Source organism: Carassius gibelio, chromosome A3, assembly GCF_023724105.1.
Source record: "Carassius gibelio isolate Cgi1373 ecotype wild population from Czech Republic chromosome A3, carGib1.2-hapl.c, whole genome shotgun sequence".
In the NCBI taxonomy this organism is placed as follows: Eukaryota; Metazoa; Chordata; class Actinopteri; order Cypriniformes; family Cyprinidae; genus Carassius; species Carassius gibelio.
In genome coordinates, this window is record NC_068373.1 from 17,016,085 (window position 1) to 17,028,693 (window position 12,609).

General features: G+C 38.5%; 1 protein-coding gene across 4 annotated transcripts; it reads right to left on the reverse strand.

Moving 5' to 3' along the window:
* Nucleotides 1-2,942: 2,942 nt before the first annotated feature.
* Nucleotides 2,943-7,981, reverse strand: LOC127949408 (uncharacterized). Of its 4 annotated transcripts, none has more exons than XM_052546644.1 (11): nucleotides 7,576-7,981; nucleotides 6,372-6,522; nucleotides 5,909-6,128; nucleotides 5,523-5,796; nucleotides 5,263-5,440; nucleotides 5,064-5,140; nucleotides 4,782-4,962; nucleotides 4,397-4,645; nucleotides 4,133-4,304; nucleotides 3,574-3,722; nucleotides 2,943-3,397 (listed from the first exon to the last, which is right to left on the reverse strand). In XM_052546644.1, the coding sequence occupies exons 1-11, from the start codon at nucleotides 7,867-7,869 to the stop codon at nucleotides 3,168-3,170; spliced, it is 2,175 nt and encodes a 724-aa protein (XP_052402604.1). In that variant the 5' UTR covers nucleotides 7,870-7,981; the 3' UTR covers nucleotides 2,943-3,167. The 4 variants fall into 4 exon arrangements, 3 of the variants coding, with proteins under 3 accessions (XP_052402604.1, XP_052402598.1, XP_052402618.1); XM_052546638.1 differs by having other exon boundaries at nucleotides 2,944-3,397; nucleotides 6,339-6,522; nucleotides 7,576-7,980; XM_052546658.1 differs by lacking the exon at nucleotides 7,576-7,981 and adding an exon at nucleotides 7,026-7,161 and having other exon boundaries at nucleotides 2,945-3,397; nucleotides 6,339-6,522.
* Nucleotides 7,982-12,609: the final 4,628 nt, after the last annotated feature.

Consider the following 12,609-nt stretch of genomic DNA (forward strand, 5'->3'; position numbering starts at 1 on the left):
TGTAAAGTGCAAACTGTCAACTCTCACTTCCTCATCCCATACTACGGCAACTGGTTTAGTCCAAAAATGATCAGTACTGACGGACCGCTCCATAGTTTGTTTGAAAGCGTACCGAGACCACCTCTTCAAGCAGGTCTCAGTATGCTTGTTTGGTCCGCCTTTGGTGCGCACCCAAGTGCGATTGCTGCTTTCACACCTGCCCAAACGAACCGCACCAAAGAGGGAAACTCTGGTATGATTCAACCAAACTAAATGAAGCAGATGTGAAAGCACCGTAAGACCCACTGAATCTTAATTTAAGACATTTTAAGACTTTTTTAAGGACCCGTGGTCACCATTAAGTTAACAGGTTAACTTGAATAAAATAAATAACTCAAAATAACTAAGAACAAATGTGTAGTTTGGACGTATTTGGAAAATAGAAGATTCATGTTACCTCCAGGTGTAAAAATCAGTTTTAAAAAAGATGACCACATGACCATGCAGAGACGGGATGTTACCAGGTGTAAACGGTGCCTGCAAATATAACTAACTGTGATGATTCTAAAACATCATTCTTGACACTTTCTTTTAAATCCACAATGGTATGACATGCTCTGGTTGCTTTTCCTGACAAGAAAGATTGATACCAGTTTAATGTGTTTGCTTTTAGACGAGCTGCTAGCAGTTTCTTACTGTACATCAGTGAACTGGGCAACCCACTGAAAAAAAAAACAGAAAGAAAGAAAGAAAGTAAAAAGACATTGGTGTTATGCCAAAAAAGTGTCATTGACCCCACTCGCCAGCATGGACTAAGATGGTGGAGACCTGTAACATTCAAGTGACACATTTCGAACAATTACATTTACATATATTATTATTTTGTATTAAGATATAAAAACAAGAATAAGGGAAGTGTCACATACATCATCATATAGCAGCTGGATCTGATCAGACTGGAAAGTTTGGGAAGGGCAGTGATAAAAGCTTAAGGTGCAGGCCAATGCCAAAATAAAGTGGAGAGATTAAAAAAAGTAAAGGAGTGCTGTGTGGGCCCTGCCACACCACAACTGCCTCAGCAAGTCACACAGGTTGCGCAGCATCGTCTTTTATAGCATCGTCTGTGTGTGATTGTCTCAGATTTCTATCTGTCTCTCTAGATGTCTTCAGGCTTTCAGAGGAAGTGACACGGAGATAGCAGAGTAGCAATAACCTACATGTCATTAAATTCAATCTTACTCCACTCAGACAAACACACACACACACACAAACCGTGCTGACCGTTCCTCATTCCCACACACACACAAAAAAAACATGAACAGAGTACTAAATGGGCCTGAAGCTTCTTAAATATGAAAAATATGTTTTTTTTCCCTTTTCCCTTCCTCCAGAACCCTTGGTTCTGTGTGTCTGTTAAAAAGGATCAGCGAAGGGGGGTGCTTTACCTTTAGCAAAAGTTGACTGTCAACCTCAGGAGGTAAAGTAAAATGAAATGAAACTGCATCATAAATGAAACTATCATGTATTTGGCCGGGGGTAGCTACGTAACTAGGGACCAAATGTTGTTTTGTATATATGTATAAACTAAAAAATTAGTTAATGTATTCCTATAAATGAATACAAATAATAAATTAAATGGTTAACCCTCACAAATACAGTAACACATTAACATTTGTAAACACTGACAAAAATGCAGTCAAATGACAAAGAATGTCAAGACTTCTAAAGTGGGACAGGTCAAAGAAAAAAACCCTAGCTAAATTTCATGCTAGATTAATTTTACATGAGATCATTTATCTTACATCTGTTACATTTAACTGGAATAGTTTCTACAACAATGGCCAAATATGGAATGTGTGCCTCTATGACTTTATGGGAGACTGAGGCGTACGGTATTCATGAACTGTAAAGTGGTAAATAAGCTGAAATAGCAGTAAATAACTTTTAGCGAATGGCTATTAAAACTTTGATGGAAAAACATGCTGTCAAAAAAAGGATGGAGGAAAGAAAAACAAGTGAGAGCGAAGGACAAGGGGTTGTTACACACAAATAGTGAGATCAACACTCAAACTGTCTTCCCTAACTACTGTGCCAGCTGTATTATCAGAACATATCACCCTTCCCATCTCTCTTTCATCTTCACGATCCCCCATCCCCTGCCATCCCAGCCTCTACAACCACTCAGCGAAATCTATAAATACGGCTTCCCCTCAACTACTATACGTCTTGCAATTCAGATCAAATTAACCAATCCAAATCGGACATGTTGCCCTGGCCTGGCGGCGGAGCACTGGAGTGTGAGGTTCTAATGAGTGTCAGAACATCGATATCCTCACTGTCTTCCCTCAGGGGAACAATTAGAACCCAAGGAGCGAGAAACTTCCCTGGTTTCTCTCTGGTTCTGGTTTCCAGCAGTGTTAGTGTAGAACAAAGGGGCTGTGATTTAGATGTCAAAGCAGATGCCCTCTGACACGAGCCCTAAGGCAGATCACATCTCACAAGAGAATGAGGGCTGGCGGCATGCAGGTGTGCAATTACTGAACATGCAAGAGCTGGATATAATCACACCTGTTTACCTGCAAGAGTGGAAAATTGCTTAATCCAAATTTCTGTAGTTTAATAGTATGTACTAAATTCAGAAGGGGAACTTTTTTCTTGATTGTTAAAGGGGTGGTAAAACACGGTTTTTCGAAGGCTTGATTGTGTTTGTGGGGTGCACTGTAACATGTGTTCATGCTTCGTTTTTAAAAAAAATGCATTATTTTTCATATATTTTACCTTTACTCTACACTGCTCTGTCCCTCCTTGTAAAACGGTCTGATGGTTTCCGGGTTCTATGAAGCCAGTTCCACAGAGTATTTATGAAATTTTATGAAATTATGTTGTGTAAAATAATATAAATAAAAGACAATATATATATATATATATATATATATATATATATATATATATATATTTACACAAGACATGTTATTCAAAGACAAAAATTAATCAAAATATAAATTTTTATCAAACATATTTTCACATCAGATATACATGTTTCCAATATACCACTGGTATTATACACAATATTGAGGTTTTCTGTTCCTGCCATAGGCGCTTCCGTTATCTGGCCTATCGCAGCTTTGTCAGCTGGTGCTGGGGCTACCTAGGACGTAGTGTGAGGGTTGTCATCCCCTCATGTGTTGTTAACCGGATCCGCCTACAGTTTCCTGATCCAGCGGGACAGTATGTTGGGTTCCGGCCACCCCTCGCCTGAATCGTGACACACGCTGGGCAATCACCTCTTCTTTGGAAGGTTTTTCATACTGTGATGACAGAGGAGGTGGAATGGGGATTGCATGCAGCTCTTCCGCATATGGCTTGGGGTCCACAAAGACTTTATGTAACAGAAGGCTCATAAGGTCATCGACATAGTCTGTAAAAAACACAATACTGAGTCCCTCTATGGGTTTATATATTTACTGATAAATAATCTACCTTTGTTTTATAATTAACATTTGTGTAATATTTATAAATATTTTTTGTAAGCTTATATTTATTTTTTTTATAGCTTTTTTTATATTATTGTTAATAAAACATTTTACAACTTACTGTATGTTGGTTCTATTTTCACTGGCTTTGCTGTGCATTCCCCTTTTTTGGACTTTGGAAAAACGAACTTATACACAGCCTGTCCTTCAGTTGTTGTTGCTTGCTCACGGTTAGCATTTTCATTATAGTGCATTGCTGCAAGATACAGCCTGTAATCAGTGCACAATCCATAAAATATGAAAAGATTAGTAGACTGTGTTGTGACAAATAAACAAACAATTCAGAATAAGAGACAAATGTTCAATCAATGATTATAATGGTTTCTTTCTTGCAAGAAAGGCTCACAGTCGCACAGTCAGTCAAGAAAATGTGAGAGTGCTCGCCAAGATGGGAGGCTCTCGATCTCTTTATATCTCTGCTAGTCATAACATAGATAACATAGGGCCACAGGCAAGGCTCCTAACCTATTTTACCTGTTTCTTCCTTATTAGGAAAGAACATTATTTATTATAGGGAAAGATTATTAATATTAATAAAATAATGAATAAAAAAAACATTTCCATAACAATTTTTAGAAACAATGTTTATAAATATTACTGAACATGTCAAAGATTATTACCTGCACAACATTCCTATGAAAGGGAAAATCACGTTCTTTGGGGCAAAACGCAAAATCAGACTGTGGAAAGCCTCCAGTGATGACGTCTGAAAGTTGTGGCTGAGCTTTTCTATATCCTTGAGAACTCTCTTGTTGTATAATAGCTTTTCCACTTTATGGAGCGCTATTGATCCTGTAGCCAAACAGATAAAATATGAAGAAAATCTCAAAATTTTACTATTTTACTGTCATTCTATTGTCATTTGTCTCTCTATACAGTCATACCTGGTTGGAACCATTTTTTTGGATCCCTGGAAACTTTGTCTGGGTGTTCACACTTGGGGAAGAGGTGGTTCTCATGAAGATGTACATTTTGTATGTGGTTCTGCAGTGAATTCCACTTCGCCACCTTTTCTGGCCCAGACTCAGAGGAAATCGCACTCCAGTAAACATGGTTTTTGATGCTGTGCAACCATTTTTTCAGCACCTCGCAGTCTTTCATTTTTGAAAGTTTGTCAAGTTTCTTAGATAAACCTGTACAAAGTAAAAGCTTGGTTGTACAATCATTATTTCAAGAAAATCAAAATTACCCCAAAAATAAAAATGTACATGTTAGGTTTAACAATTAACTGAATAAGTATCAATGAATAATACAAAGATAAATAATTACCTTTCTCAAAGTGCCACACGTTATAGAACTGAGTGATATTGCGGTCCCTCAGGTACTTCTGAATCTGCGGATGGCGATCGGTGACGATGTAGTCAACAGCTAAACCATGAGACTCCAGCTTATCAAGACAACGCTTCAATCCCTCCTTTTCCATATGATAACTGCCACCAACCTCATTGCTCTGTTGTTGGGTACACAACATTTCAAATGTAAAGAGTAGAGTATAAACAATAACAGATAAAAGAAAATGTAAAAAAAAATTTTAAATGCTTAATTACTAACCTGAACTAGATGAAGATCCAGAATTTTGTTGGTTTCCATGTGCATAATGGTGTAGCTGCCAAATTTTGCTGAGTGTCCTATTGTAAACATCATAATCAGATATAGAACATTACTGAGAACATCAGTATCATAATATTTTAGGAAAACTCAAAGACTATAAAATAAACGGTGTGATTTTTTTTATATACTCTAAACGTACCTGGCGTGTCAGCACGCATATCTCCAGCCACAGCAACATTTCCTCCCTCTTGCAGCTGTCTTATAAGATTCAGTTGATCTTGGTTCCACTGGTGTATTATGGTAGGCTCAATGAAATTCCTGGCATGAATCCTAAAAGTTACGAAATGCATCATCTGGAGCTTCATGGCTTTGAAAATCTATTAACATAGAAATCATACAGTACATACATACTGAAACAACACAGTATTTTTTGGTGAAATTTATTGTAAATTGTAATACCTTCTCTAGTTGTTTAAAAGATCCACCGGTAAAATACGTTGCAGCAGACAATAGCAGGTTTCCAAGTGGGGTACTCCCAACAATGGGCTGGCTCTGCCACTGTCTGTAGTAGTTACACTTTTCACAAAGCTGGGTGAATGCAACAAAAGTCCCCCTTCGTCTGCTCTGGACAACACACTTTGTCTTACAAATTGGACAGGACACAAACAGCTCTCGAAGACAGCTTTCAAAAACAATGTATTTGTTATCGCTGTGGTCGGGCTGTGGATCTATCCTAAGGCAATATAAAAAGAATAAATATTAGGAAGTTGCTTTCATGTTTTATATATATTTTTAACCACAAATGTATTGGTAAAAAAGTGTGTAAATATGTATTTATATCTTACGCCAATTCTGATTCTTCAGTGACAACAGAATCTGGGTTATATGTGGAATCAGTGGGTTCGACATTTAATTCTGATTCTTCTTCCTCATCTAACACCAGACGAGGTCTCTTACTGGGCCTGAAGACTGAGCCCCTTACTGGTGTTGAAGACAGCTGCACATCAGGAAACATGTCAGTTGTTTGGGTGCCCACATCATGACCATAATATGTTGCCTGAATGCCTACAAGTACAAAAAAAAAGTAAAAAATACAATTACTCATAACCATCGCTCATGCTATTTCAATTTTTTTTACAGTGAGAAACATAAGCCACTTTCTAATACACATAAGTTTCAGTAGCCGGTATAACAATTATAATAAAAAAAGACAATATGTACTAGAACTGCACATTATAAAGTAACACAAACACATTTAATGTCTGTATTTCATACCTTTGCTCCTTAAGTGGAAACTGCTCAATGTACCCATTGAAAGTTGTGTGCCCACTGATCGCATCTTTGGCTTTATCTCTGTGGCTACAGTTTCGGTCTCTATAGGGTCTGACTGACATCTAACTTCATGAAGTGTAGATGTAGTGGGGAGCTCTTGGGAACTCGCACCCTGCTGAGATGTTGTCTGTAAGAAATAATGACAATATGCAATCAATGATCAAATTACAGCTTAAAACATACATTTGACATGTAAAATAGTAGGAAAAAATTAATTACTGGATAATAATCATTGGACCACAAAAAATAAGCTTCATAAGCAAGATTTTCATATAATTGTTCTGACAAATTATATTAGTCCTCAAAGGGATTTTTTTTATTAAACAGTGAAGATCTATAGTAATCGGTACTGAATGGAATCGTTACTTTTGTATTTTTAGAACGCTTATAGCCAAATATCTGTCGCTATAACTATTAAAGGAACACTCCACCGTTTTTTGAAATAGGGCTTATTCACATTATTTCCTACATTTAGATAGGTGGGCAAATGCATTTTTGTGTCAGTGCATGCATTGTTTTAGTTTGACTGGGTCGGCGTTAGCTTAGCTTAGCACAATGAATGGAATCCTTTGTTGCCAGCTAGCATGGCCTGAGTAAAAGTGATAACAAAAATATAAAAAAAACCCCCACCTAATTACTTCTTGTGGCCTGCGTATTCACAACGAGTACAAATAGCGATCCAGATTAACACTAGGCGATTTCCTAGGCTGTGAATGTGGGGGAATATGCCAATCTATGCCGACGGAAATAGAGTGTCTGTGCTGTAGAGAGTGGGACATGTTTTTGCCATTGATGACCAGGCTCAACACGTCAGATAAAGATGAGCGTGCCCGAAGTTGTGTCACATCTACAGAGGATTTCACGGCGCTGATCCATTCTGCAGTACTCGATTTATATATATATGTGTGTGTGTGTGTGTTACATAAACAATGAAGACCGTTCTGCTACCTCCTTTGGTCAAAATGCTAATAGCCTTCTCCTCTCTAGTAGTTATACTAAAACTCCCGAGTCTAACTCGGTGAGAGAAATATAGCTAGCTAACTTACCCCTCAGTCATTTCATTTTACAGGTTCGTAGTCTAGATAGTAGTCTAGTCTATCCGTAGTCTAGTGCAGCATCTATTTTACATCCGAATAAAAACACAGATTAACATAAGGAAGAGAAATAAAATACAACTTACATGTGCACTTTGTTCTTCCTGTGCTTTGAAAATAGATGGGACTGCCGTATCTTTCAGACGTAGTACCGTCTTTCTGGACCCATATTCCATTTTTTCAAAGTAGTCCTCTGGTGCAAAATGTTCTTCGCAAACACGATACTGCTTTATTTTGTTGAGAGGCGTTGAACTACAGATCTCCAGAGCTGCTAGCCATTTATTTCTCAGTTCCACATTAGATGGAATTCTGTGAAACATTACATTCGTGTATGTCCTTTGCTTGTTCTCACAACCTTTTGCTATGCAGGTAATAACCATGTTTGTTGTAACTTCTCAAAATAAATCATCCAAAAGCGAAGACACTCGGTGCAGGTCACGCCGGTGTGTTCTTCTTCTTCTGTTTTTTTGACGCGTTGCACGCCGGTATGTTGACGGAAGTCGTGGGATTTCATGTGTTGCGTGATATCTCTGCGCCGAAGTAGCAGTGCTTCGCCTGTGCTTCCCCATAATATAGTCCCAAGTCAATGTCTGTCTAGGAAATCGCCTAGTGTTAATCTGGAAAGCTATTTGTACTCGTTGTGAATACGCAGACCACAATAAGTAATTAGGTTAAAAAATTTTTTTTTTTTTGATCACTTTTACTCAGGCCATGCTAGCTGGCAACAAATGATTCCATTCATTGTGCTAAGCTAAGCTAACGCCGACCCAGTCAAACTAAAACAATGCATGCACTGACACAAAAATGCATTTGCCCACCTATCTAAATGTAGGAAATAATGTGAATAAGCCCTATTTCAAAAAACGGTGGAGTGTTCCTTTAAAACTTTGAACGTTGTAACTTTGCAGATGTTGTTTATGCTCAAACAGGAAAATTACACACTAGCTAAAGTTAGAAAAGTGAAATCGTGTTTTATCACCCCTTTAAGTATCTTCTATTGGTACAAACTGTGCACACCTATATATTGGCACTGACCTTTAATCTAAACATAAATATACTATTTGTGGGATTTTTTTGCTACAAGCTACAACAGACCAAAGCAATACACAAACGACCAAACCTAAAACAAAAAGTAGATCAAAAGGAGCAGGTAATGTTCTGATTATACATACTATATAAAGTATACTATAGAGATTATACTATACACAGTGTACCAAGTATTCAGAGCAGGGCTGTTTCTAGGCAGAGGCAAACTAGGCAGTCACATACTGTTTATCAGGTTCTCATATTTCTGATGGAGGGACTGACAGGTCATTCTACTAAAGTCCTGGAAGTTTTAGGAAAATACAGGTGTTTTAGATGGTGATATATTCAAAGTGTATCCTCTGACTTGTGAGGTTGTTTGACTATGATTAGTATGCGCAGTGAGCCACTACTAGGGTCAGGGTGACTGTCAAACCGGCCAATCACAAAATGACAGGGTAGTTAACATTCGTCTTTGAAGGGGTGCCCTCCTTCTATTGGGCAACCTGAACTTGCAGGTAGGCACACAGGAGTTACGGGACTGGCTGCCCGCAGTGGTGAATGACAGATGCCCAGTGAGGGGTGTACTGTGTGTTCAGACGGGTGTGTGGGTCTCTATCAGTCTCTCTCACACTGGCCTTTTCAGAAACTCTCAAAGCTGTTTTAACATTGTTAATAAGATTTTACAGAGGCGCTTCAGAGTAAAGGAGAAGGCTGCTCACAATTTTCACGACTTCTGGGATTCTCTTGATGATTGAGGGCACTAATGTCCTACGGACTACTCATAGTTTTTACTGCAAACATACTATCAGAAATGACTCTTATGGAAGGTGCACATAGAAACTGCTAGTCTCTGTTTAGAAGGCCTTCAGACTCTTTCATCATAGGCCCCTATAAACCACTAAGTGATTGCTGAATCTCTCTTCATGTTTGCTGATCACAGAACACTTTTGTAAGCAAACATCAAAAATCTTTACATTAAGTATTATGCATCACACCTTATACTATTTTGAGAAATTGACACATAATGCCATTGAATGACACCCAAATTGATGGTTTCTTTAATGAATGTGAAAAAAAAGAGACAGACAGACAGAATATGTGTGAAAGGGAAGAGAGACTGCCATGTGCAATGTGCTTCTGGAGTGTTTGGAACCGACAAAGACAACAGACTGAGCAAATATTTGAGGCACCGAATGCAAACAGCTGGCAATGCACGGGTAGCCTATCTGTGTAAGGGAGAGATGAAGACTTACAGACAGACAGAGAAAAAGAGAAGGAGAGTATGTGATCATGGCCATGTCTGTCACACACTAACAATAAACACATACACCTGCTAGAACTCCAACACTCTCTAATAACATCTCGTTATAAAAATAAAAAATAAAAATGTAGTAGTTGCATAGATGAGTTTAAAAAAATTATATTCTCAAATGACAAAGAAAATGTATCAATATGTTCAACAATTTCTATGGACAGAACAACAGCTCTAGAGTTACTTGTTGCAGTTGGATTTAAAAATGCACTCACTTCTATCACTTGTACTGTCAAACTGGGTTAAAACACAAAACAAAACCCCATTTGCACACACAAGCAACATGAAACCGTAAAACTACAACATTCCCATTATAAACAAACTGCAACTGTGCTACCATTAATAATAAGTCAAGCATTTTGATTTTGCAGGGTTATAGTATAGACTTATGTAATACAGGCTATACCAACTTTTACGCATGATAAAAACAATGCTGTGAGGGACAGGCTATTCATAAAGTCTTTACAATAGCATGCACTGCTCTAGACAACGACATTTTCAAAAGTCACCGTTTTAAAACAGATTTATGGAGTTGTAGTCTATGAAAAGTTTTTTTGAAAAGGTGTTTACATCAACTGAACAACTGTGATGTTGTTAAATTGTAGAACAATCTACTGTTTACTGTATCTCTATCCCTCACAGCCTTGCTTTCATTACCATCAAAATTTAAACATGGCTACCCTGACTAAGGTCTATATCAGCTGTAAGCAAACATTCTGTCATTTCTCAGAATGTCTTCAGCTAGAGACCTCCACACATCAGTGCTTTTCTCTACCATTTTTTATCAATCTACCACTAATTGGCTCATTGCTTTGTTGTCTGCTCGCTACAACATGTTCAGCTACAGTGCTGATGTTATGCAATAAGAGCAAAAGGAACCCATCGTGTAAGTGTGAGACTAACAGGTACTCATGAATGGATACGTCATTTGCTTTCTGTAGTCAGGTTTGAGGTTGATAAAAATAGGCGTGCTTCTCTTCGCTTTCCTCCTACTTCTGCCATAACCTTCTCCTCCACTGTTCCTGTCTGCTTTCCTCATCTATCACCAGCAAAGACCCCAGTTATCTATCTCCTCCTTTCCCTCTCTCCAACCTTCCCTCCCTCTGCCACCATGTGCTCCATCCATCCATCCTTCGGCTGATACAGAGCCAGCTCTCCAATTTAATTCCCCATCTGTGGACTGCTTGAGATATTAGTCCTGAGATGAGATCCGTGACCCTGAATACGGGGGTAGAGGATTCAGTGAGGGAGGGGCAGGATGGCCAGGGCCTCCATCCCAGGTTGAAGTCACGTCTATGGGCTTGGCAAAGACATTGCTGCTTTCCAACCTTCCTGGATCCCCTCCTGAAGTGGATGGGCTAAATATGTCGGACTCATGGCTGTCTGGACATGTCCTCTCTTGCTAAGTGACCGATGTCATCACCTTCCCCCAGCTTCAGAGTCGACCTCGTCTCCAGCCTTCTATACAGAAGTCATGGGAGCTGGCACAGCAGCATCTGGCAGGAACGGAGGCTAGGAAAAGTTGGAGCACTCAGTTCAAAAGAGGTCAAAAGAGCTCCGTGACCCAGAAAGAGCCGGCTCATGCATTTCTAACAACTTGTATGCTTGAGCAACACTCTCACTTGTGTGGAACCATCAGCCCTCGTGTTATCAATAACAAAAACTAAGAAAGCAGACTAAATGAGACATTTTCATTAAGTGAAATGGAGACAAAAACAAATGGGAATGGTTAAAAATAAAATGCATCTTTATGACAAAATAAATGTATAAAATAAAAATGGTCACAAACTAATTTTGGTTTTAGTTTTTCTGATAAAAAAAACAAGTGATATTATTTAGTTGTTCTCAACCAGGGGGCCAGGGTCCCCTAGGGGGCCTCAGCCAACTTCCAAGGGGGCTTCAAAATGACTTAAAGTTCATTTAGATGTGAGTTGTGATGAAACAGAAGTAGTGACAGATTTTTTCTCCTGTATTGTGACATACATCTGAGTGTAATTAAAATAAAACACAAATGCAGGGCGAGGTTATATGCATCAAATATGGAGGCAGATGAACATAAGCTTGCAGGGGCAGGGTTATAGATCAAAAGATTAGAGATGTCCTGCATATGTCACCAGAGTGAAGTCTGTCAGATTGACCAAAAAAAAAAAAAAAACAAGTATGACATTTTGATTGAACATTATGAAGTAAAGGAAAGAAAGAAAGAAAGAAAGACGCACAGATGAATTGTCCATAACAGCTATAATGTGTTTAAAATAGGTGAATTCTCATTTTCATCTTAAAACAGCATTGTGTAATAATTAATGTGACATATTGTTATAGACAATGGGGGTTATTAACTTTCTGCAAGCATTCAAAATGAAATAAATATTTCATTAATTAAAAAAAGTAAACTAACAAAGCTACACTCTAAAAAACGCTGGGTTGTTTTTTCAACCCAACTGCTGGGTTGAGGCCGTTGGATAGGACTTTGGGATGTTTTAACCCAAGTTTGGGTTGAAAATAACTCTCTTTTTTAACCCAGCGGGGTGGGTTGAGGACGCGGACGTGAAGGAGAGCACGCACGTCACGTCAAAATCGTACGTCTCCAGTGCGAGCAGCCGCCATTTTCTCAGCGTGATAGAAGCGAGAAGCGAGTGAAAGACTATGGTAAGTAACGTTAAATATTCAAAATGTAAAGTTATCTTTTATTGTTTACCCGGTTGTATGAAAGGCGGAAGGTTTTATGAAAGGCGGAAACAAAGGAGCTTAACGTTATATATATAAAAAAAACGGACGCGGT